Source organism: Tasmannia lanceolata, unplaced genomic scaffold, assembly GCF_043159265.1.
Source record: "Tasmannia lanceolata isolate RefF3 unplaced genomic scaffold, GAP_Taslan_0.1 ptg000018l, whole genome shotgun sequence".
In the NCBI taxonomy this organism is placed as follows: Eukaryota; Viridiplantae; Streptophyta; class Magnoliopsida; order Canellales; family Winteraceae; genus Tasmannia; species Tasmannia lanceolata.
Genome location: NW_027518695.1, coordinates 15,525,398 through 15,552,769, shown reverse-complemented (window position 1 = coordinate 15,552,769; position 27,372 = coordinate 15,525,398). Strand labels below are relative to the sequence as shown.

The 27,372-nt window shown below is 38.0% G+C and overlaps 1 protein-coding gene across 1 annotated transcript in view; it reads left to right on the top strand.

The window, feature by feature from the left end:
* Positions 1-870: 870 nt before the first annotated feature.
* Positions 871-27,372, top strand: part of LOC143849764 (Insulinase (Peptidase family M16) family protein) — a 51,144-nt gene continuing 24,642 nt past the window's right edge. The window contains exons 1-10 of the mRNA XM_077358941.1: positions 871-1,289; positions 4,994-5,069; positions 13,324-13,370; positions 17,038-17,150; positions 17,353-17,426; positions 17,796-17,891; positions 18,006-18,125; positions 18,334-18,567; positions 19,615-19,763; positions 22,843-22,999. Coding sequence (XP_077215056.1) covers positions 951-1,289; positions 4,994-5,069; positions 13,324-13,370; positions 17,038-17,150; positions 17,353-17,426; positions 17,796-17,891; positions 18,006-18,125; positions 18,334-18,567; positions 19,615-19,763; positions 22,843-22,999 — 1,405 coding nt within the window. The 5' untranslated portion in view covers positions 871-950. The remainder of the gene's footprint in view (positions 1,290-4,993; positions 5,070-13,323; positions 13,371-17,037; positions 17,151-17,352; positions 17,427-17,795; positions 17,892-18,005; positions 18,126-18,333; positions 18,568-19,614; positions 19,764-22,842; positions 23,000-27,372) is intronic.

Genomic DNA, 27,372 nt, shown 5'->3' with positions numbered 1-27,372 from the left:
TGTGCCTCCCTAATCTTAGTCCGAGCCACAAACTTATGTAATCCACATCTGTATATTGAAAAACGGTCTTATTTCCTTGCACCAACTTTTGAAGTCTACGATATAAGTCTTGTTGGTAATCAAAAGGGAGGAACTTTGGCTCCATTCCCCTTTTAAGTTCAACCCAAGAGCCAATGGGAGGCTCATCTATCTCTTTTTCGGTACTTAGTAGCTTGCCACAATCCGGGCTGCCCGTCTTTTGAAGGGGAGAGTTATGATAAGGTGTGGGTGTGGCGGAGATTGAACAAGGCAGCCCAGCCCTGTAGGAAGTAACAGACAAGTATGGCAAAAAACACTGCAATTATAACATGCAGGTATAGTCATAATTTCATCCACAATGGCGATGGAGGAGTAGAATAGTAAGGAAATAAAATGGCTGCAATGTATTGAGAACCCAATATATTGTAATCAATGTTTTAATCCAGTAATTATCAGGCCTTGTTTCACTTGAACAGAGATTAAGCCTAATGCACAAATCACAACAGAATCTCTAGTATTTGTTGGTTGATCCAAACCGTTCACATGTTGGATCACGATGTAAATGGGCCATACCCTGCATAGGATCTCCCTTGGACGATGCTAACCCAGTAACCCACTTATCTGTAGAGTAGAGGGAATGCACATTATAAACACCCATATAGATCGGATGGTTAGGATCATCCTACGAACTTGATATACAGCCATACAGGGTACAACCTATATAACTTGTGACCCAACAAACGGTTGGGATACATAGGTGGAGCAATTTCATGGTGGCCCACAGGTTGAATTGTCTTAAAGAACAAAGCCAGGGGTATTATTGTCCATCTAAGATTGGGGGTATTCTCGCAAATGTTAGAAAGTGAGAGAGAGAGAGAGACGAGGATTTTCAGAAGCATTTCTTCTCGACGCCTCTCTCTCCCTGTTTGATAATGGGGGTGGATCGTTCTTCTTTGGACGATGTTGTGATAAAGGCTCCAACAGACCGCCGTTTATACCGAGTTCTTCATCTCCCCAACGGTCTTTCCGCCGTTCTTGTTCACGATCCGGAGATCTTTCCCGACGGACCTCAAGACGATTCTAAAACCCTAGAAAATGGCCTCAATGAAGAACAACAAGAAGAAAAAGAAGATAGCGAAGAAGAAGAAGAAGAAGAAGAAGAAGAAGAAGAAGAAGATGATGATGATGATGAGGAAGACGAAGAGGAAGATGGAGAAGAAGAGGAAGAGAAAGTGAAAGAGAAGGAGAGTGGTGTCTCTTCCATTAAAAAAGTTAGTTTTCTTTACTCCTCATTCAAATTAGTTTCCCTCTTTTGATTTGGGTTTTTGGGTGGGAATAGGGTTAGCTATTTATTTTTGATTCTTTTATGTTTAGATGATGGTAGAAGGGGAAGTGATATATTCGCCCCCTCTTCTTTCCTGGGCCAGCCCCAACTAGTTTATTGGTGACTGCCCTTTTACACTACAAGCGGGTGGCCCAAGAAAAAGGGGCGAATGCGAATATATCATTTCCCTGGTAGATGTTGGTAAGTGTTTATCATGTTGAGTGATGGTGATGTTTTTGTTTCTTCTCTACATGATTCTCTTATTGAATACTTTGGATTTCTGGAAATGCTTAAGAACAATCTCCATTTCAGTATTGCATTAATCATATTAGTTCTGTATCTTGGGACTGTTGTTGAGGCATATTACAAGTTGGTAAATATTTAACATGTTGAGTGATGGTGTTTTTTTTGTTGTTGTTGTGTTTTTCACATTGTTTGAAGCCATTCTTTGAATTGCATTTTTTTTTCCAATAAAGGTTTTTGAATCGCATTGTTTGAATGGATGTCTGATTTTCATGTGAATATGGGGAGTTGCAAGACTGATCATTGGAAACATCTAATACTGTTTTTTCTGGGGAAATTCAGTCTCAGTTTTTCTTTCTTTTGAAAATGAGTCACTCTAGTTTTTCTTCTTGGATGCCAATTTATGGAGGCATTCGTAGTTGGAGTGAAAGTTGCCTATAGATGATGGACACCCTCAACAGGATTTCTATTTGTAGGAGGACAGTTAGGGATGAGTTGGTTCAATCAAGAGAATCAATATGCAGGTTTATTAAATCTTCTATTCTTTGATCAAAGGAGTGGTGGCAATTAGTGAGATCAGTTTAGTATAGTGCACTTATGTGAGTCTGGTGCCAGAATGTCTATTCACTAGGTAATGTAATGCAATCCGCCAAATCCTACGTAAGAAAGTCAAAGCCAAATAGGAGCCGCAACCTGTAAGCTCTATAAAGATTAGCTTTGATGGCTGTTCCATGGGGAAACTGCGTGAATTCTCACAATTTTTTATATTTACCGGATTGTAGACATTTGTAGTGGAACGTCTCTATCTTTCTCACGTATCCCTAGAAGTGTGAATGATTTAGTGGGCTTGTTAGCTAAATTTGAGGACACTATTTGTTTTGGGCAACCTATAGGCTATAGCCCCCTTTTTAACTTCTTTTTGTTTCGTTGATAATATTTCATTATAATTTTTTAGGATTTGTAGTTTGTGACTAATTGGAGAGAACAGGGCTCGTTCAGACTTCAATTAACGAACTTGATACATAAAACGGTCAGAAAATGCCTTTAATTTCTGTCAAAATCTGTTGACTGCGTGTTTGGTTGCTTTCTGAGCTCCAGCGTTGATTCCTGAACTTTTCCACCAAATTTATGAAAAATACGACGTGGCTTCCTTCCATTTTCTTTCTTACACGAGCAGACTTTAGTGGGAAAAGAAAGCAAAAATGTACAATGCCGGCATCTCTCTATGCCTTTCTCTCTCTCTATGTGTGTGTGTGTGTGAGAGAGAGAAAAGTGTATCTACTCGATCGAGTAGATAACTTATCTACTCTGTCGGCCAGAAACACAGTGGGCCCTCATTGTTTGGATGATCCAAAGCATTCATTTCATAGGCCCTCACATAGGGTTGTGCCCAAAAAATCAGCTCCATAGGATCATCCCAACCCTTCTAATTGTGAAGGTAGAATATAGACAGATCTGTGAAGGTTTATACCCGTCCATTTTAACCTCCACAAATCGAAGGGTTGGGATGATCCTATGGAGCTGATTTTTGGGCACACTCTATCTATGTGAGGGCCTATCAATTGAATGGTTTGCATCACCCAAACAATGTGGGCCTCCACTGTATTTTAACCCAACGGAGTACATAAGTTATCTACTCGTTCAAGTAGATACACCTCTCTCTCTCTCTCTCTCTCTCTCTCTCTCTCTCCCCCCCCCTGCCCGCCCCCGCCCCTTTCTTGTCACTCTTCCTCAGGTTCTTTCTTTATTCTCGACAACAGAACATGGGTTTTTTGTTTTTTGCTTTTCTTCTTGCCATGTCATTTCCTCTGGTTTTCCGACCCAAGGAACACAACTAGATGGAGCCATAAAGATGCATTATTGGGGATAGAGTTTTATGCAAGAAGGTGCTGGTTGTTCTTACCATTAAAAAAAGGGTGCTGTTTGTTCTTATATATACTCATAACCCTTCTCAGCTCTTCTTATAATTTCTACGTAGAAATTATTCCTGTCCTATCATGGATATGTAGATGCATTTGAATTTTTTTTATTAATGAAGAGAGAGTCTATACTTTTGACTTTGAACATTTTAGCTGCTCATCTTCCGCATTTTACTTGCTCATCTTCCATGCTACTTTTTCAAAATGTGGATGAGTGCATTTGTTGTATTCTCTAAAACCAATTTTGAATCTGTACTTTATGATTTATTGTTCTATTTCATTGGTTCTCATCGTATTTGATCACACTGTTTTAAAGTTGGGTCTTACTTTAAATGAGAAATGATAAATATGCACCTTTATTTACCAAGGTCTTCCTCTCTTGGTGGTTTTATAACTAAGGAAAATAGTTATAAAAACACTGAAAGGGGGTGGCCATGGTTAACACAAGGGGCACATTTATCATTAAGTATTATAATTTTTTTGTGCCCTCACTTATGTTAAGTCATGATCTTCAAGTTGGTTTCATATTGCCATTCAAAAATTTTTTTTTTCCGTATTAGCGATAGTTTAGGCATATGAAGGTTTCAATTAAGTTGTTTTTCCCAGCCACACCAATATGAGTTTGGGAAGATTTATGAGACTCTTTTACTATAATATTTGAGAGATTTTTACATTGAGTGAGAATCTCAGTCTTCATTTTTTCATTTCGGTGCTAGGGTCAAAACTTCCTTAGTGTGACGCTCAAGATCCAGTTTTGGAGAGTACTAGTATTGACGGGACTGATGTTACTCATTTAATTATTCTTTCTCTAAAAATTATCCATCTTCGGTACTTTATACTTTCTGTAAGTGTAAATTGTTTGTTTCTATTCATCTCTAGGGAATGCTTTTTTTGAAGATTATCAATACTTTAACATCTGATGTTTACCAGCAATTGAGTTTTACTGCTTGCTTCATTTCATGATTAATTGAGCTGAGCAGAGTGGTGTAAACCAGATGAATGAACTGCATGATACACTTTGAAATACATTTCTTAGCTGTAAATCCTTAAACTGGGAACATTAGAAAACCAAATGTTTGGATTTTTATTCTAGTGTAAAATGCCAATTCTCTGCAGGAGGTGACAACCAATTGATTGGTTGGAGTGATGGGACCTCCTCAATATGATATGGTACTCTACTTGTATTTTCATCGTATACCATCAATCCCACAGAATGGAAATGACAGAAGGTGGTGGAATTGATTTCTTGCAGAGGGTGAACTTTTGCTCTTTATTTTATGTAGAACCTTGGAATAGTTTGAAATTGTACTGAAAGTAATTCATTTTCGTGTTAATATTGGTTTTATTTTCATTTAAGTAGGTGATGCATTTGCTCGGATATCCTCTTTTGCGATTTATGTATGTCCTTTGGTTTATTTTGTTCAGAAATGGAATGGTAGTTAATAATTTATATTTTATATGTTACTTTCTAATTTTTATGCTTATGTAGGCCGCAGCGGCAATGTGCGTAGGAATAGGCAGCTTCTCAGATCCTTCTGAGGCACAGGGTCTTGCTCATTTTTTAGGTTTGCTTTTGTCTGTATTTTTCTTTCGTCCTTTTCTTTACCATATGGAAGCATGACTCTAATATTGTCTTTCTGATTGTGCTGATGGAAAAAAGTCTTTTAGTCTCACTGATCTTGCACACTGCATATGGTTGCTAAATCTGATACTTTCATATGGATTGCATGGTATTTGCATGGCGTATGAGTACTAGGACGGCTCAATGGAATTTATGATCCAAAATTGATGAGCTGATTGGTAATCTTCTTGTCCTATAGTTTCTGACAAATATAAAATCTTCTTAATTCGCGCCACTCAATCTGACCATCGATATAACTCCACAATCCTTTTCTTCCAAGATAAAGTATACAGCATGTTCCCGTTGAAGATAATTATATCACTTCCATGCTTTTGGAAATAATCAATTGGTTAGGATTGCGTATTGAACCCAAAATAATCCATCCAAAATGGATGGGACCGTATTGACAATTGTGGATCTAACTTCACCCGCAGCACTCGATGGATCCCATACATATGGACATAGCCATCATGAAGAAGGTTAAAAAAATCAAATTATTTTCAGGATATCAAAAATATTGTTTAAAAATTCCTCACATCAATCATTGATTCGCCAGATTCAACTTCCTTCTATATTTACATAGTTTTTATTCGAGTCCAAGTTTTGCACCTACCGAGTCAATTAAAACTCCTTTGACTCACCCAAATTAATGAAAAAATAAAAAAAGGGGCGGCCCAGTGCATGAGGCTCCCACCATTGCGGAGTATGGGGAGGGCTAGATGTACGCAGCCTCACCCCAAATTAATGAAAAAATGATCGTGATAATTATTGACACACCCCGGTCAATGAAAAATTGACGGTGTATCATTGACTCACCCAATTGCCTGATTCGACCCCCTTTCACCATGGTCTAGTTCTTGTCCAAGTCCGAGATGTGAAACACTGATCGAAACCATGGTTTTAAATTTCGGTTTCGAACTCAACCGAAACCGAAATTTCAGCTGAAATTTAGTACAAAGATATGAAATTTCAGTTTTTTGGGCTGAAATTCGGTTCGAAAATTTTCGAAATTTCGACTGAAATTTACCAATTTTGTAAATTTCAGTTTTAATACATTTCGGTTTCGGTCTTGACCGAAAATCTGAAATTTCGGATTTCGGTCGAAATTTAAAACCATGATCAAAACACAACAATGTAACAAAAAGGGACAAAAATCCAATAGGGGCAAGAAAATAATGTGGTAAAAAAATCATCGTCCCACGTTTAATATGCTGCATAATCTAGATTTTTTTTTGAATGGTGAAAGGATATCATTGACGAAAAACGAGACCGAGAGAGTCTCAGAAATACAACAAATAAAAAGAAAAGAAAAGAAACAGAAACTGACGAATAATGAACAATGATAATCAAAATCTAGGGAGGAAGAAAATAAAAAAACTCTAAGCTCTCCCTTAAAACTCCTTATCTTGCCAATCTGTCCACATCCTCATTAGCAGATCGCCGTACATGGACAAAAGATATTGAACCCGACCCCAGTCTATCCTAAATCTCGTCAAAAAATGCCGCAAATCTCCAAGGAATTGTGTGAGGATCTCTAAGCCACCTAATAGCGTTGAGAGAATCCCCTTCAATAACAATCTTGTCTAGATCCACATGGAGGAGCATTTTAATTCCTTGGTGGACAACACGTACTTCCGCCTCGTTAGCATCTGCTGCTCCAATTGGCCCGCTGATTGCCCATAGAACTCCTCCTTTATTTCGCAATAAACCTCCTATTCCTGGGGGTTTTGGATTTCCAATACTAGAACCATCAAAATTTAGTTTCAATATAATAATTGAGAGAATCCAAGTTTTAAATTTCGGTTGCAGTCGTCGCGGGAACAGAAATGTTTAGATTTTGGTTGGAAATTTTGGTAAAAATCTTGTAAAATCAGGGAAACATATAAAATAAAATGAAACTTCAAAAAGTGCTAGAATTAGCTCAAATACATACTCAGAAACCATTACATAAGCAAAAAAAAAAACCCATCCATAATGGTTTAATAACATTCAAACACCTAGTGACACGCGCCGTCTAATAATTCGTTAGAAAACACGTCACTGTTGGACTCGAAATTTTACAAAAAGGAGTTAATAATAAAGTCCCTTAGTAAAATAAGAAGAGAGAGAAAGTGGTGGTTACACATCATTTTTTTCCTAAAGTAAAGGATAAAGATAATGTTAAAATACTTTAATAAAAAAGAAAACAAAAAAAGGAGCCCTTGACTAAGCGAAAAGAAACCCCTAAAGGAAGAATGAGTCATCCACTTTTGAAGAAAGAGGAAGTTACGTAACTTCCCACAAAAGGAGAAGTGGAGATCATGAAGTTGATAGATAAGGGGTGAGGTGGCATTCACAACGGCTCTAAAAAAGAGAAAGTGGAGATCGTGAAATTAATGATAAGGGATGAGTTGGCAGTAACCAACTAGTCTAAGGAATCTCTATAAATAAAAGGAAAGATCCTTTGGAAAAGGGATCGGGATCCAATCCTGGCAAGAAAAAGCTCCGCAAAGGGGATCAGATCTTCTCGGAGAAAAAAAGTTACACGAAAGGAGAAACAGAAGAAAAAGAAGAGAGAAAGGTGAGAAAAGATTTGGACTAACAGTTCCTTTTTTTCCCTCTTTCTTTCGTTTGTAGATTTTCTTCGAGCAAGAAGACCTCTCCCTTTCATGAGAAGGATGAGGGAAATCCCTTTAGAATCTCTTCTAGAGACTTTCTAAAAGTCCCTTTAGGATCTCTTCCCAGAGACTCCCTAAAGGGAGAAGACCTTTCTCTTCTGGGAGAAAGATGATAAAGACGACGGTTCCCCCCCAAAGATAAAGACGACGGTTTCCCCCAAAAGATAAAGATGGTGATTTCCCCAGAAGAAAGAAGACATTCCTATTTCGGGAGAAAGAAGAAAATCCCTTTAGAATCTCTTACCAGAGACTTTCTAAAGGTCCCAAGGTCCCTTTAGGATCTTTTCCCAGCTAAGAAGCACGGGTACTCTCCGGAGGCCCACATACCCGTGTCGGGTGCGTATCGGGTGCAGGTGCTCTTGGGTACTCTTTGAGTGCGTACCGGGTACGCACCCAGGTTTGTGTATGTATCGGGTGCGCACCCGGTTCAAATTAAATCAAAAATTACAGATTTACAATAGATGGGCTGTCCCAATTAACAAAAGGGGGGTTGAATATATCAAAATATCTATAATATATCTATATCCCGTAATTAAAACCTACCAACTTAGAAGTAATATTAGATTTTGGTGATGTTATTGTTATTTGATTGTTCTCCAATTAAATTGTTTGAATTCTTTAACAAAATATTTAATTTTTATAAATATATAATAAAATATAAAAATATATTATATTCAGCGTCCCCCAATGTACCCGTATCCTATTTTTTTAAAAATCACGTATCCACGTACGCGTATCGTGTCGCACCCCGTACCCGTATCAGTGCTTCATTGCTTCCCAGAGACTCCCTAAAGGGAGATGACCTTTCTCTTCCGGGAGAAAGATGATAAAGACGGCGGTTTCTCCCAAAAGATAGAGACGATGGTTTCCATAGAAGAAAGAAGACATTTCTCCTTGGGGAGAAAGGAGAAAATCCCTTTAGAATATCTTTCCAAAGACTTTCTAAAAGTCCCTTAGGATCTCTTCTCACAGACTCCCTAAAGGAAGAAGACCTTTCTCTTTCGGGAGAAAGATGATAAAGACGGCGGTTTCTCCTAAATGATAAAAGATAAAGACGGCGGTGTCTCCAATCGAAAGAAGACCTCCCGTGCTAAAGGTCTACGGTGGCGTAAGCTAATTTCCTGTCTGCACTCTTTTAGCCTAAAGAGCGACTCTGAAAGCTAATAAGGAAGCTTCCTTTCGTCAGTGGGTTGGTGTTCAGAGACGAAGAAGACTCTCAGATGACACTTGCTTTTCTAACTCTAACGGGATCTTCCCTTTCTCCTTCGAGAGAAGGAAGAAAATCCTTTTAGAATATCTTTTCAGAGACTCTCTAAAGGTCCCTTTAGGATCTCTTCCGAGAGACTCCCTAAAGGGAGATGACGACTCCCAAAGGTAAGATGAAGAAAGTTTAGGAAGATGAAGAAAGTCCCTAGGACAAAGAAATTCCATCCGAAAGGATGACTTAACAAAAATCAGATCTTTTTGAAGGATAATTAATTAAAAGTTGTATTTAGATAGGGAACCTTTTGATGGGTAATCAGAGGTATTTTCTCCTTCAAGAAATGTAATTAACGGCCAATAAAACTGGAAGTGTATGATCCCTACCAAATTAATAAAAGCTCTTTTCACAAGAGGAAAATTTGATCCTAATGCATTTTTGTGTGTGATTTTCTTTTTCATGCATGTGAAATTTGTTGTGAACAGTCACATATAATTTATAAATATTTGAACATAATAAATACACTACATTTCACATGAAATCATATAAATATAATTATGTTACACATTGATATTGTATGGCACCAATCCACTTACGATTTTGATTTCGGAATATGTTCAATTTCACTTTCGTTTTGGTGGGGATGGAAACAAACATTTCGGTCGTTTGATATTGGTTTTGATGGCAATTTAAAAGCATGTGAGAAACAACTGCAAAGCGATCCAAATAAGAAGACAACATGAATTTTTTTTTTTGAATGGCACAGAAAAATTTATTAAAAAACGGGATAAACCCGGGACTGAGATGGTCACAGCAAGGTTGCCAAGGTGGGAATTGAAAGTGGGATTCGAAATCGGGAATCGAAGGCTCCGGGGATGGTTGGGAGTGGGAATCGTGGGGTTTGCCAGGATTCACTGGAGATTCGCCGGGAGTCGCTGGGGAGTTGGGAATCGCCTGGGAATCAAGGTTCTAAAAATTAAGAATCGGGGTTCCCATAAAGTGGGAATCAGGGTTCCCATAAAGTTCGAATCAGGGTTCCCATAAACGGGATGAACCCCGATTCCCAATTTTCAGGGATTCGAACCGATTCCCGAATCGGATCCGCGTTCCGGGGAATCGCGATTCCCTAGTCCAGGGAATGAATCCTGCTTCCTTGGGTCACAGTAGATAAATACAACTTAGATTATCCAGAAAAACAGTTATTAAGATAGCAAAACAATCCCACCTTCAACGGGAGGGCAAAGAAAATCAAGGGGCGAAGCAGATCAAGGCAGGAAATAATCGTAGACCGCTAGCTCGACCTTGGCCACCCCTAGCCTGACAAGGCGGTCTGCATCACTATTTGCGGACCTCCTTGTATGAAAAAAAAAGTACAGGTTAGCCCGCCATACGATCCTGGATTTCATCAAGAAGGGGGGAAATCGCTGCGGACAAGGGGTAGAGCCACATAGCCAACAGATAACATTTAGCGAATCCCCTTCCACCACTAGATGGGCCAAATCATCGAACAACCATCAAATGTGCTTTGAAGATGGTCTTTAGCTATAAACTGAGAGATGTCAAATTTTTTTCCTTCATGATCACTTAGCTTGGAACATTTAGAATTTCTTCCTCCTTGATTCATTTACTTGTATCGTCTCCTTTCTTTTGTTTGGCATGTATCAGTCTTCAAGCTTTGCTTTGTGTTTTTATTTATAAATCGTTGCATTAAAAAAAAGACCTGGTTTGGACTTTAAAAAAAAAAGTCCATTAGTAGAACCATTGTCGTTTATCATGCAACCAATGCTTGAAGCTGTATGAGTGTATCAAGCAATTACACAACTTCTCGCAAGAAGAGGTCTGACTTGAAGCCCTCTATGTTATAGTATATACATATATTCATTGATGAGTTTAGGATATATGGTAGTCTAATAAAGCTACATAGTTCAGATTCTGGAAGAGTTTGGGGAGACAAGTATTTGTTATTTGGGGATAAAATTGGGAGAGTATCTAATATTATTCAAGAAAAGTAAGGGGTGTTTAAAAAACAAAAATGGAAAATAAGAAATGGCCTATTGCATGAAGTCACAACATCTTGTAACGATCTAAGTACCCATGGCTTTTGCATCGGTGTCCATGGAAATCGACACATATTGGTCAAAATCGTTGACATGTGCGAGACGATGTCTATAATTATGTTTGTGAGCAAAATGATATTTGGTATGATGATTTCCGCATGGAAAGTTGTAGTTGTTGGTGAAAATGTTCTCCAAGAAATGAATTTTGTCGTTTCTAGGTATGCTCCTTTTTGTGATACCCAGATATTTGTGTAGGTGGAGTGCATTGTGTCATTCATGATACGATACTGATACTTGGTCAGATACTTCATGGATACTGTTGTGGGTCAAATAATTATCACGTTTCAACCTTGTGTCACTCTATTCGAATAACTTACCGCTCAATTTGCTTGATATTGTTGTGTATTTGCAATTATAATTTTGAGCATGTGAGTCCCATAGGTGATATTATAAATATATTGTTAACGTTGGGGAAACAACTATTACTCCATAAGCTTAAGCTGTTAGAGTTGGTATTATTTAATCATTTATACTTTTAACACTCCCCTCATGTGTGGGCCCTCTTTTTGGGTTGGCGTACACGTGGATTTTTAATATCAAGTAGTTATTGGGTTTTGAACTTAGGACCTGTTGTGAGACATTAGCTCTGATACCATGTGAAACAACTAATTACTCCAGAAGCTGTTAAGAGTTGTTATTATTATTTAATCATTTACACTTTTAACAACCTCATCTTTAGAGTTAAATCTAAAGTTTATGGTAGTTGATGTATACATGTCTTGCATCTTATCTCATGATATGTGATATTCGCATCTGTATTTGTATCCTATATTTTGGAAAATGCCAAGTATCTCCCTTCCCCCGTTGTAAAAAATCAGTGTCCCAAAATGATTACATGCAAAAAAATCATGAATAATTTGTGAATTGTCGAAAAATTCCAAAAAATGTGATTTTTCTCAATTGTTTGCAAACAAATGGAGAAAATAATTTCTTATGAAAGACAGAGCCCCTGGTATACGAAATGATAAGAAGACGTAAGAAGAGAATATCCTAGATACCAATATAAAGGAACCATGTTACCTAGACTGGTGGGGTTACATTCTTGAAACAGGGGTATAACATTCCGAAGGAGAAGAATTGGCTCTCTTCATGAATGTGCTCCAAAATCATAGATCTGTGCTTTGGAGTGGATTCACCACCCTAAGTGGGTGGATTGGGTTTCTAAATTTCATTACTAGAAATGTGGAGAAGTTGGAAGTACAAAGGTCTTCGTCTAAAAAGTGCTCTTCGTGGCTGGATCTATTCGCAATATTTGGTACATTTGGGAGGGAAGGAATCACAATATTTTTAATGGTAATAACAGATCCATTGGAAGAATAATTTCTGATTAAAATCTCTTATGTTTGGTTGGTCTGTTTGAAGGAGCCTTTTTGCTTTTTTCAAACTAGTGATAATTTTATGAAATGGAAGGAGATAATTTACGATAGAGTACCAAGATCGAGAGCAGCTCCAAAATGTATCTTTTCTCCTTAAACACTCTAAACTGTGCATTTCTTCCTGCTCCTGTTGGCTCGTTCTTGTGGCGTCTTGGGTTTTTTTCCCCTCCTTTTAGGACCAAGCCTCAACAAATGAGGCTTCACAACCATGAAATGCCTCTATTTCTATTAGGAGCTGCTCCTCATAGGGAGGATCGTTCAGTCACTTGAAATTAACTCATACAAATAACATTTGTAAGGTGTTACTCGATATGAATGCCACGTGCAATCACCAAACTATGTCATAAATAACTCCGATATTTCAAAATAGAGCCATTTTATGGCGATATTTTGATAAAACGACAAAATCCTGAAATAATCTTGAGAACTAAAAAAAAATAGCAATATTTTAATTTACCACGATAATATCTCGAAATTTGTGACATAGTCACTAAATAACCGAATTGCCATGGCATGATGTTCTTGAAACAGGCGACTTGTTTGTTCTTCTGATGTGATCATTTGAAGTGCCTCATGTCCCTAGTGAGTGGCCTCTTTGGGAGGAACACATAAATAGTGTGAAATTTGTCTAACAAGTTTGCTGAAACTTCAGTACTGCTGCTTTCCAACACATACATGTTAGAGATACCATTTTTTTTTTTTTTTGGGAAAAGAACAATAGATCTTTTCTTTATGTGAGATCTGCATTCCAGTTCTTTATCATTTACTATTCTTGTGGAAATCTAAAATTAGCTTTGAGCCATTCTGACTTTTAATGTCCAAGTTTTATGCTGCTTATGTTTTGCAGAACACATGCTCTTCATGGGGAGTTCTGAATTTCCGGATGAAAATGAGGTCCGTTTAGTTTTATTTCATCCGTTTGATCAGTATATCTGCACTGTTACTGGTCTGGTTGGAACTCAAACTTATTTCATGCATCTTATAATTTATGTGAACATGCTTTAGATTGACCTCTTTGCTGAACCAATAACATGAGGTGCTATGTGATTATCTACATAATCAACTTTTGGTCATGATTTTGAATTTCCACTGAAATCCACATGAAACGATCAAAATGTTTCCATTTCCATCCCCATCGAAACATATACTGAAATTGAATCGTATACCAAAACCAGAACTGTAAGTGTATTACTGGTGTACTATACCAAAATGCATTGCATAATTATAAATGTGGTTTATTTATTATGTATAAAGAAGTGAAATGTATGTATTGAATTACTAAGCATGTGCTACATTTGTTAAACCATTATGGTTTTTTTTTCTTCTGTTTGTGTGATAGTTTTGAGTGTGTATTTGTACTTATTCTAGCACTTCTTGAAGTTTCATAGTAATGGCCCATCATTTGAATTTGTTTCCACACATTTCCATAATATTACTGGATTTCTACTGAAATTTCCATCTGTAACAAATGTGTTTTCATTTCTGTCATGACTGAAACACACACCAAAATCGAAACGTGAAATCTTACTTCTGATAAGTACACTAAGCTCAATTAAGGATCCTTAAAGCAAATTAGCCCTTGTAATTGCTTTTCAATATTTACTCTTATGAATGCACACCGCTGTAAGAACATGGATGGACAGTGAAAGTAAATTATATGCCTCCAGTTCTCATGCCAATGACTCAAATCTTTGCTTCCTGCTTTTTGCTTGAAAGTACTCCCTACAATAGTTGAAATGATGCTTGATCATCGAGGTTTAATGCTCTTAGATTTAAATAGCTAAATCAAATGGTGGTGGATGTTATTCGGTGGCTTAAAGGATCTCATAATCATCCTTAGAGATTTGATTGCTTCTTCGACGAGATGAGAGATCGGGAGGGGTTTTCCTCCATCGTTTTCCAGCATGTAAGGAGATCTGTTAATGAAGTGGCCGCTTCCCAAGCTAGGGAGGGGGTGTCTAAGGAGTCTTTGGCTTTGTTTGACTCTGTCCCTCCTTGAGTTTCTCTGTTTTATGTTTTCTTATTTCCTGATGGTTTTTTTTATGCTTTTTGTTTAGCATGCGAGGACTGCCTTGTACTGGCCATGTCGGTCATCTTTCCTTCTATAATAAATTTGCTACTGTTCAAAATAAAAAAAATAAAATAAAAAAATCAATGGATCGCCAAAAGGTTTTTTTAGACCATCGAGAGGGCCAAGACAGGGGAACCCCTTATCTCTATTTTTATTTGTAATAGTGGCAGAAACTCTTAGTAGGATGTTGGAAATGTGTGGTTCTTTAGGGCTAATAGAGGGATTCAAGGTTGGCTTCTGTTTGCAGACAACACCCTTGCTTTTAGTTAATTAGTTCTACTGAAGAAGGTAAGGTGATGAAATTAAAGGCAATCTTAAGATGCTATGAGCTAGTTACCTGGCAGCGGTCGAACTATATGAAGTCAAGGATTTTTGGAATTCACTCCCTGTCAAAACATATCAATGCCTTAGCTGGGATATTGGGTTGCAAGGTGGGTGCATTTCCCACCATCTACCTTGGGCTTCCTTTGGGAGCGGGTCGTCCGAAAAAGAGGTGGCTATGGGACCCGACAGTCGAAAGGGTAGAAAAGAAACTGGACACGTGGAAATGGAACCTAGTTTCTCTGGGGGAGAATTACTCTTACTAAGGCGGTGTTGGCGAATATTCCCATCAATCAGCTCTCTTTGTTTCAGTGTCATGTTGGTGCTAGGAAGGTAGGAGTCAGATGATAGTTTAGGCATGGGGGAGGAACGGTCAGGAGGGACATCATGAAACATAAACACAAATTTGAAGAAGGGATACGATTATGAGTGCATTCAGGTGACATGATCAAGTTTTGGCACCATAAGTGGTGTGGTGAGGTTCCCATAAAGATGGCATTCTCAGATTTATATGTTGTAGTGGTGGATAAGGAGGCGTTTGTTAAAGATTGTTTGGTAAGGGAGGGAATTCAGCTGCCTTGGAGGATTAATTCCAGAAGAAACTTCTTTGACAGGGAGTTGGATAGGGTGGCTAATCTTTTGGAGCTACTTCATTCAGGCTACATAAGGAGGTCTGGGGATGACGTTAGGGTTTAGATCTGGAGCTCCTCTGGCCCATTCTCTGTCTAGTCTTCCTATCAGCATCTTGCTTCGATTTCTGCTTCCTAGTCCCTGGCTAGAGTGTGGAGCATTCCTGCCCCTCCCCAAGTTTGCACCTTCGGTTAGACAGCCATTCGAGACAAAATTCTTACAGTGGGCCACCTTCGCAACCACCACATGTTCATTATAGTTTGCTGCGCCTTATGTATGGAAGGAGAGGAATGATAGGATTTTTTAGGGGTTAGTAAAAAGTCCCCAATTCATCTTCTCAAAGATCCTTGCTTTAACAATTGCTTGGGTAAGATGTCTTCATTCATTTAGATTTGTCTCTGCCTTTGACTTGTGGCATGGATGGAGGGTGATTTGCAGGGGAAGTGAGCGAAGAGAAGGTATATCTCAGGCTTGGAACCCTCATGCTCAGCTTAAGAAATCCAGGGCCATCCAGCATTGGAGGGCTCCTAAGGGATGACAACGGCTCCGCAAAGTGGTCTTTTTTGGGATCAATTGGATCGACGGACTCCAATGATGCAGAGCTTAGATCGATCCTCCGTGGGTTGAGGATATTGGATCCATCTCTTCTTGATCAAGTTATTGGGGAAGGTGACTCCCTTAATGTAATCCGGTGGTTGAAGGGTAACTCCTCCCCCGTGGAGATTGGCACATTGGATGGATGAGATCAAGGACCGAAGAGCGGGGTCTACAATTTCCTTTCAGCATGTTAGGCGCTCGGCCAATAGTGAGGCCGACAGGCTTGCCAGAGATGGTGTGGCTAGTTCTTGTTTGGAGATCTTCGATTTCCTCCCCCCTTAAGGGGTGTTACTGGACTGCTTTCTCTTCTATTGTTCCTCTTGGTGTTCTCTGTATTGACCACATCGGTTTGGGGGTTTCCGTTCTTATAGTAATACTTTTTTTTTTCTGAAAGAGCTTCTTTATAGTAGTACTATTGTTTACCATTCAAAAAAAAAAAAGGGAAGAGGAAGGAGGAAGAGAGGAGAAAAAAAATGAAAAGAGAGAAAGAGGAGAGAGTTTTCATGAAGGGCATGGACTTATAGCTTAACCACATGATCCATTGTTTTTTTAGAAATAAAGTTCACAAATTTCATAAGTTTCCACTAGGAGCCAATTGTGATGGGCCCCATCTGCATAATGTAAAATAACTATGACTTTACTGATCAAATTTGCTTATCGTAAAAAGTGATTTGACTGTTTTTGTCTTTCATGCTATTCCTTCATGCTAATATGGCTGTGAGAATTTGGGTGAATTATCTTTGTCATGAGGCATACTAAGTGTTGCGTTCTTCTTGATCTTTCAGTCATTTAACTAAGCTTGTGTAATCAATGTCTTCGTATTGTTGGTTTAGGAAGTTTAGGCAATCTGTAGATTGATTATGATAGCTTGTCTTTATTAGCTACTAGTTGGGAATGGAAATTTGTTGGCCATTGGCTATCTCATTTTACTGTATGTTCTAGTATGATAGCTACTTGTCCAAGCATGGCGGATCTTCAAATGCTTACACAGAAACTGAGTATACTTGCTACCACTTCGAAGTTAATCGGGAATTTCTCAAGGGAGCCTTAAAAAGGTATACTGGTTTGCAAAGTCAACTAGTGTTCGATGTAAGGATTCTTCTGCATCCAATTGTTTGTATATTCATGTTGCAACGTTGGCTCTCTTTTTCTGATTCATTATGGTCACTGTGTCTCCTCTGAAAAATTCTTAAGAAATTACCTTAGATGACATCAGACCGTCTGGAAATACTAATGTTGCTTGATTTATTCTTTCAGATTTTCTCAATTCTTTACTTCTCCATTAGTTAAGGCCGAAGCAATGGAACGTGAAGTATTGGCAGTAGATTCAGGTATGGTTTTCAAGTTTATTTGAACCATAGTTTTATAACTCCCCCATGTCCGCATCGACTCCCTTTTACCTTGGTCGTATTCCGTGTTTTGCCGCCGCGTTCCACATTTTGCCCCGCAGTCAACCGAGTTTGACTCTTCCAAATTATGACCGTGTCAAATGAGTACTCAGCCACGTCAACCGAGTACTCGACCGCGTCGTGCTGAGTCGACTAGGATTGTCTTCGGCCCCGTTCCGCGCCGCACCCACATTTTTAAAGACTGATTTGAACTTGTGCCAATTTTTAAAATTTTTGCTCTTGCTAAGAGTTCTGACACAGTTCTACTCAACTATTATTTGATTCTATAATGTATTCTATTCTGTTTTGTAGAATTCAATCAGGTTTTACAAAATGATGCTTGTCGCCTTCAACAACTTCAGTGTCATACTTCAGCACCAGGTCATCCTTTTAACAGATTCTTTTGGGGTAAGCATGGAACCATTAGTCATTCTTCCTGGTCGTTATTATTTATTTTCATTAGTTAGCTTTTTCCAATTCTCTTCTCTTTGAAAATGATTATCTTCTCAACTTTTGTGGAAGGCAATAAGAAAAGCCTGAGTGATGCTGTGGAAAGTGGTATTAATTTGAGGGAACAAATTTTGCGATTGTACCAAGACAATTATCGTGGTGGATTAATGAAACTAGTGGTCGTTGGAGGAGGTTAGGTTTTACTTCTATGGTATTGATGGTGTCCATTTTGTTATTCTATTTTAATGAAAATTTCTTTTTATTTTTTCCATTAGTTTATTTTACATTCATTGCTTGGAAATTTTTATGTGCAAGGGGTTATATGGTGGTGAACAATGGATTTTACTTCCATTGTGTTAGTATATAGTTAATCTTAAATGTAAATTCTTTAATGCTGCAGAGTCTCTAGACATCCTAGAAGATTGGGTGGTGGAGCTATTCACTAGTGTCAAAGCAGGTCATCATCTAAATGCGGACCCTCATAAGGATTTACCTATCTGGAAAGCTGGTAAACTTTATAGGTTAGAGGCAGTAAAAGATGTTCACATCCTCAATTTAACATGGACATTGCCGTGTCTTGACAAGGAGTACCTGAAGAAACCTGAAGATTACTTAGCACATCTTTTGGGACATGGTAATATATTTTATGGCCTTATATTATTTTAACTGGACAATTTCAAAATTGACTGCTAATATTTTAAAGTATTTCCAGAATGGGTACGGATATAATTTCTGGTACATAATACTTTAGCTATTAAAGTCACAAAATTTCTTTGATATGATATGTTATAAACATAGGCCTCCTTGTCCTGTATTTGTATCCATTTTGTGTCATAAAGACTTGGGGACTCCGATTGAAATGATGGTTCTAATACCATTTACTATTTGGTCCTAGTTCTACTCATGTGAACCCCCTAATTTTAAGGGAAGACTAACTTATTTCTGGGATAATGTACCTATCTCATTCTCAATGAGGTGTGGTACGCTTAATGAGGTTCTCTTTCATGTTAATCTGGGATTTTCCTTAAATTTTGTCTTGGCTCATAGGCACCTCAGACACGATGTGAAGGAATTAGAGTTGTTCAGCTCGCTCTTGTGATCCTCAACAAAATTCATGTTACTGAAATCTTAAAAATGGGAGATAAATAAAATTGTTTACCCAAACCAAGATTTTCTACTGATATGGTAGATGTGATTATTAGAAGGTGAGCCTTGCCGCAACGGTAAGGTTGCTCCATTGTGACCTGGTGGTCACGGGTTCGAGTCATGGAACAGCCTCTCTGCAAAGCAGGGGTAAGGCTTTGTACATCTAGCCCTCCCCAGACCCCGCAATGGCGGGAGCCTCGTGCACTGAGTCGCCCTTTTTTTTTATGTTAGATGTGATTATAATTATCACATTAGACAAAAAGCCTATCTAGATTTTGAAAAGTATTCATAGTTGGTTATAAGGTACTTCTATGGGCCTGCTGAGTAGGAATCAACCATGCGTTTTCTACCTTTTTTGGTAGGTAAGCTGGGATTGAACCTCCGACCTCAAGATTGATGAACAAAGCCTTGACCAGTTGAGCTAGAGGCTCAACCCCACTTTTCTATCTTATCGCGCAACGCCATTTATTTATTGCGGCTTATCTTGTATGGGCGTGTTTATCATGCATGGATTAAAGAAATTCCTAATTCTCAGAGTGCAGGGGAAGTTTACATTTCTTTCTCAAAGCTAAAGGATGGGCAACCAGTTTATCTGCTGGGGTTGGTGACGAAGGAATGCACCGATCGTCTATAGCTTATATCTTTGTCATGTCTATACACCTGACAGAGTCCGGCATCGATATGGTACTTAATCATCTTCCCTAAATTCGTTGAAATAGTTGTCCTTTCTTGAAGCAAAAATTAGTAATTTGCTATTTGTAATTTTCCATATTGATTGTAAACATTACGTGTTAGTCTTCTAGAAGACCCTCAGAACTGGTTTATTGTATGCTTATCTGCTAATAATTTCAAAACTTATCAATGTGTGTATGGTTGATATTACTTTTAGCTGAATCTCTCTCTCTCTCTCTCTCTCTCTCTCTCTCTCTCTCTCATTAAATAGCGAAAAAACTAACTGCATAATGTTTACCTGCATTTTTCACTCAAACTTTTCATAGCTTTTGTTTTTTCATGGTACATTTTCAGTGTCCCATAGCATTTCTCATGTTTTCTCATTTTTGCCTGCCATATGCCCATATCCAGAAAATAGTCCAGCTTATATATTTTCTATTTTTTCTTATTATATGATTCTTTAGATGATATGTAGGCCATCTCGATATATTCTTCTTGAGTAATTTATACAACCTTCCAAGAATCTTTTGATGATTGGGTCAGAGAGGGTGAGGGGTCACCCTGGTTTGATGTATCTGCTTTGATGAAGGTGATATCACATGCAAGTTCAATTCTTCTACTGGGATACACGATACTGCTAGGGTATATCTAAATATTATCCTGTATACGTATCTGTGTTGCATCCTAAATGTATGGATATTATATGGATACAATAGGTTGGTGGGAGTGAAGTGGTAGTGTCCACTAGTCACTAGTGGTCAAATCTCAGTCCTATTGATTTTTTGTTTTTTGTTGGCATATAGGCCTGAATAATATATTGACAATTGCTCATTCTTAGTAGGTGTTTCTTCTGTTTTGGTTTCAAAAGAGTCACTGGATCACTTGTTGACCCACTTTTCCTTCTTGACCAAGTTATACTTGTCCATTCATGTATTATGGACATGCAATGAATGATATTAGGTTCCATTGACACGTTATTGGAAGTCTGGTGTAATGGCCGGCCCATTAGCATCTAGAAGACAGACAGTTTGGAGGGTGCATTAAGTGGCTATGTTAGTTTGGTCAGAATGTGATAATAGCATATTTAGAAACAAATGAATACGTGCGTCAAGAGTAAGTGAAAATTATTATGAATAGGATAATTTGCAAATGGTTTCATGAGAGAAATTTTAGGAGTTAAGAGCAGAGGATATCCATAGGAATTCTTTAGAGATAGTTCGTACATAAGCATAGGAGAAATTTGGAGGGAGTTGTGGAAAGATGGCATATTCTCCAAATAGGTTTCCAAAGTTGAAGTTTGGTGGGTTCTCACTTTCAAATTCTCTTCTAGAATCTGTTGGGGATCATTAGAGACATATTAAATAGGTTTGGTTGGCTTCCTTGGGGGTCTTGGGCATTAGGGATTCTTATGAAGATGGAGCTTTTAAACTTTTACACCGTGAAAGGCTTCACTTCTCCCTTTTAGGCACCTTTAGGTATTGGAGGTGATTCTCTTAGTGTCATAAGATTTTGGTTATGAAAAGGGGAGAAATTTTCTTGGTGGTTAGTTGATTTAATCTATGATGTATTGGATGTTTGTCACGAGTATCATGTTTCTTTTCTCCATGTCTGTCGAGAAGCAAATGCTGAGATGGAATCTCTCGCTAAAAAGGGAATCTTGAGTTTTATCCTTCAAATTGACTTCAGTTTCCTTTATAGATGTGATTTTATTAGATATGTAACATATCATGCATTTGTCTCGTGTTAATAATGCTTGTTATTTATTATGGAAAAGAAGAGCAATTCTGCTCACTCAAATCACCTGAAAGGGTGGGTTCTGAGTGACTTGTTCTTCTCTTTCAACTTCGAATTTATCTCACAAGAGTAGCTTGCATTGAGTGGTCTTCTGACAACTTTTGAATAGAATGCATGGTGGCGATTCACCTTTATATGATGACAATAGGGTCAGTATTTGGTGGAAGGATGGACCTGCAAGTGTCATTGGTCTTATACAAGTTTAGTCATTCAACAACTCTTACAGTCTTGTCTATCTATCGGCCATTCAATTTGTCTATCAGACTGAAATTGGCATCTCATCCTCTTAAGGGGATTGCTCTATGCTATTTCTTGTAATCCTTTCTTAGGAACATCTTGTCCTCATTCTGTTGTTCTCTGTTTGATCTTATTATCAATAAAAGTTAACTTTGAAAAAAAAAACAACTCTTACAGTCTTGGCTAATGTGGAGTCGAATCAGTAAGAGTTGTTAATCTACTTACCACCTTTGTCAACCCTTGGCCTGTAAGACCCTAGTATTAACCCCACATCTTTTCTTTCGTCTTCTCTATCTGTCAACCCTTGGCCACCACCGAAACCGAAATATTTCGGTTTTGGTGGAAATTTCGGCCAAAATCATTTAAAAATTTGACAAAAATTTCCACCGAAAATTACAAAATTTCGGTGGAAATTTCTGCCATTTCGGTAGAAATTATGTAAATAAGGGTGAAAAATGAAATTTTGGGGAAATCACGTAAAAATCTGACTCAATGTAATTTCGGTTTCGGTCCAAACTGAAATCGAAATATTTCCGGCGAGATTATGTTTTATCTTCATAGTATTAATGCCAAGATTCAATTACTGCATATTTTAAGTTTTACCCATCCTAATAGTAAGTTTTTTTTATATGAAAATAAAACATTATATTTACTCAATCTTCTAAAAATTTTAATATATTATTATTATAATTAAAATGTCAGGATTAATTAAAATATTTTGGCGAATCCACGAATCTTTCATTTTGAGGTTTGCCGAATCACACTCAATACCCGTGTTGGATTCTGACACTTGTACACGTACTGTTGCAACCTAGGTATTATCTATGTAGCTAGAGCTTGGTACTCCTCAATTTTCACCAATTGATCACCAATTTTCTACTTTTCTTTTGTGTTTTGTAACTCAATTGCCACTTGCTGGCATGTTCGATTTGCTTTCTTTTTTCACATTTGTCCATGATTATATGACAAGATAAATTGTAATGTATTCATTTCTTCTCATTGTTGTAATGTATTGATTTCTTCTCACTGTGTGTTTTTTCTTAATGTTATGCACCGACAGGTTTATGAGGTCATTGGATTTGTTTATCAGTACCTTAAGTTATTGCGTGAAGCTGGTCCACAAGCTTGGATTTTTAAGGAACTCCAAGATATTGGGAATATGGAATTTAGGTTTGCAGAGGAGCAACCCCAGGATGAATATGCGGCAGAACTTGCAGGTTTCATTTCCATTGTCTGTTCTTTCTTATGCTTGATCCTCTTTCGGAACATTGGTGCATAAGCAAGTCCCATAGTGCCGGTTAATCATTAAATTATTTTGAAAGTTGTGGATAAAATTCCGTGCCAATCATTTCATATGTAGAGTAGGTAGTTTGTTAGTATGAATGCATACCAACACTTCTTTGGTGCCATTCCCATAGTTTGCTGCATATTGTCTTCTTCTTGCACATGATTATGACTGAACCGTGTATGGATTACACCATATTTGCAATGATGTATCACTTTCACGAGGTGTGTTATCGAAACTGACTTGTTTCCATTTTTATTGTGAGAGACATGCATACCAAAACTGACATTTAAAACCTTGCTTTGTATAAAATATACACAGCAGTCTCGGTAATCACGAATCTTCTTGGTAATCAGTTGATCTCCAATAAGAATTCTACAATGGATAATGTACCATAAGAAAACTGTGGTTCTGGGAGAAGTGAGGGCGTTTCAAATTTTAGAAAACATGGGGCCACCATTAGCAGTAACCGTAGTTGTCAATTTCGTTTCGTTCGAAATTTTGTTTTTGTTAGTGCGACAGTACATTTTAATGTTTTGTCCATTTCGGTATTTCGTTTCAGATATTGACCCTATGACCGAAGAATTTTTTAAATAGTTAAAAATTGAAAAATTGTTATATAAATATAAGAAACCATTATTACCAACCAAGACACACCGATGCCTCACCTCACTATGACCTGGGCCCAAGGTTTAAAATTTCAGTTTCGGTGTCGGTTTCTGCAGTGTTCGAAACCAAAATTTCGGCCGAAATTCAGTAATTAAGAAAATAAAAATTTCAGACCTATTCCAAAATTTCATCCAAAATTGCAAAAATTTCGGACGAAATTTTGTAGCAACCCAAAAATTTCGGAAAAAAATAAGATGATGTCGGCCCGGTCGAAATTTTAAACAATGCCTGGGCCTGGGATGTGAAGATAAATACTTTTTTCTCTGGTGGTCTTTTTCTCGTAATGCCTAAGGTGCCCAAAGACAAGGTACAATTGTTGGAAAGAGGACATGATCGATAGAACCTAGCTAGATTGGGCTGGGATAGTGGCGTTGTCCATTTCAATATATTTCATTTTTGAAAGGACCATATGACGAGAGATTTTTTTTAAATAGTTAAAATCTAAAAAATTCAAAAAATAGAGATTCTTAGATAAATATAAGAAACCATTATAACTATCAAATTTAACAAAAAGACACATTTATTACTTTAAAAATCAAATTTATTACAATATATCAATGAAACTAAAAGAATAGACTCAATTATGGGCGAATAACAGACTCAGTTATGGGCGAAAGTTATTGGTGGTAAATATGGCGCAGACGTGGGTAATTGGAGATCCCTAAACCGATTCAACAAACCAGGCGTGACTCAGTGGAGGGATATTTTGCGATTGAGTCCATGTTTTGACCGCGGCATAAGATATAGAGTATACTCGGGGGATAGAATTTCTTTTTGGAATATGGTATGGTGTTCCGACATCCCTTTAAAAGATTTGTTGCCCGATTTATATGTGGTGGCCAGGGACAAACAAGCTTTAGTCAAAGATTGCTTTGAGTTTCGGGCCAATAAGGTGATATGGAAGCCGATGTTCCGCAGAAATTTCTTCGACAGGGAATTGCTCTCGATGGTTTCTTTTCTTCAGCTCTTGGACGACAACTACATCAGTTCATCAGGGGCAGATAAAAGGCTCTGGGTGTGGGACTCATCTGGTTATTTTTCGGTAAAATCTTTCTACAAAGGACTGTATCCGTGCGCGGCAAATCGGTCTGTGGCAAAAGTGTGGAAGATAAAGGTTCCTCCTAGAATTTGTTTCTTCGGATGGACGGTGATTCAAGGTCGTATTCAAACTGTAGATTTTTTGAGGGCAAGGAATATGATCATAGTCAATCATTGTGTTATGTGTATCGAAGCTGGAGAATCAGTGGAGCATTTATTCATCCATTGCAAAGTCGCTCGAGAGGTATGGGGAAGGGTTCTGGCGAGATTTGGCATCGAGTGGGTATTCCCTTCCCAAGTCAAGGATCTATTTGAGGGGTGGGCGTTTAATCCATGGAGATCAAAAGGTAAGGTATTGTGGTCGATTTCATTAATGGCTACGCTATGGGTTTTGTGGTCGGAAAGAAACAATAGGATTTTCGCTGGGCGTTCAAACTCTCCCTATTACATGTGTATATCAAGGTAGTAGCCTTATCGATTTCATGGGCAAGGGCACTGCCCATGTTCAAATTTGTTTCGGCTTTCGACCTGTGGGCGGGATGGAGAGTGGTATGCAACAGTCAAGTACCCACTCCTAGAATCTCTCAGCAATGGGTCAATCCTCCAGTAGGTTTTTCTAAGCTGAATTTTGACGGATCAAGCTTAGGTAACCCGGGTCCAGCTGGGATCGGGGGTGTCTTAAGGAATTCAGAGGGGGATGTTGTGCAGGCTTTTTCCGGGCCTATAGGTGTCGCAGATTCTACCGAAGCTGAAGTCAGAGCCGCTTACCAAGGATTCCTGATGTTAGGAAGCGAGAGGGTAGCGAACACTATCGTGGAAGGAGACTCCGTAAATGTAATTAGGTGGCTTAAGGGTTCGGTGAATCCTCCTTGGAGATTTCTTCGTTTATTCGATGAAATTAAGGATATATCGGTCGGTTGCTCGGTAGATTTCCTTCATGTTAGGCGATCAGCCAATGAAATCGCTGATAGTTTGGCTAAAGCGGGTGTAGTCAAGCAGTCTTTGGAGCTTTTCGACTTTCTCCCCCCATAATTTCTCTTTGTATTTTTTCCTTTCTCGCTGTGTGTAATTCTGGCCTAGTGGGGGGTGCGGGAGGCCTTTTTTCGGTCTATCCCTTTTTAATATATTCAGTTACCATTCAAAAAAAAATAAAATCAATGAAACTAAAAGAAATTTAAAAAAAAAATGCTAGCGAATTGTTCAAAAAAAAAGAGCCAGCGTCTAACAATAAATATTTCAAATAAAAATAAAGATTGAGTTATTTAAATTTCTCACATATCATATCTCATCTCTTAGACCTAAGTCATCTCTTAGAGTGTGTTCGGCAAGTATTCTTTTACGGGATTTTCCCCTTTGTTAGGGGTGGAGAATGACGAAAGCCAAAAAAAATCTCAAAAATCCCATTCGGCTGTGTGACCGGTTAAGGTCTGTTTCTGAAATTTTGCCTACTTTTTCGACTAAAAGATAGGATTCTACAAAGCAGTAAATAACGGTTTCTAAAGATTCTCATCACTCTGTTTCTTGCCCGTCTAATTGGGCGAGAATGAGAAGCCTTGCCGAACACGCCCTTAGGTGCTGTCATAAGCTGAATCATCATAGTTAATTGAATGATACCCCTTGTCATCACTACCAATAGCTCCAACTTGTATGAGATGTTTCTGTCGATTGTGATGAAACAAAACAATTTTTCCAACTATGGCAGTAACTATTGAGTAATAAGATGTATAAAAGCAAATGCATTTTCCTCGGCCTCTGCACCCCACCGTCACTCATCAGGGTAATTCATAATAGAGGTGATGATCACTAATCAACACAAAGACATTGGAACACGTCAAATATTCTGAGGGAGCTACCCTCGTGCATAAGCAAGGTAATAATCCAATTGCGGCCCATGGTGTGCCAAGATAATCCACAATCAAGTCTCTAGAGTTAACAATACAAGGAAAAATGTTAGGGAAGCGTAAGGCCAAAATTTCGCCGCACCAATTGTCCAACCAAAACAAATTTTGTGGCTTTGCTGACACTAAGGGAGATGTGAGGGGACATGTTGTGAAACTCGGGAATCAAAAACTTCCACAGGTGGATCCCTTCGATTCCCACTCACTGAAATGAAGACACAAGTTAGGGATTTGGTACTTGGAGTAAATCACCCTAGCCCACAATTTTCAATCTTTGTGGAAACTCAAAATTAATTAGGTCTATATTTAAAAATGTGGACACAGTTGAGAACTCGGCCATGGTAAAGCCTATTCATTAACTCATGATTCAAAGGGATTTGATTGATATGGTAGGGCAAAACTCTACTCAGATGAGAACCTAACCTTGGTAAAACCTGAGTTGACTCTAGTGAGTTGATGATTGACTCGGGGAGTTTTTAAATGGTGATGTAGGTGATTTATAGTTTTCTACTTTAAAGTTTGATACATTATCAACTGTTTCATTTTCATCTTTTGCAAGAATGCCATGCTTATAATCATCATATTTTTTAAATGGTGATGTAGGTGATTTATAGTTTTCTACTTTAAAGTTTGATACATTATCAACTGTTTCATTTTCATCTTTTGCAAGAATGCCGTGCTTATAATCTTCATATTTTTT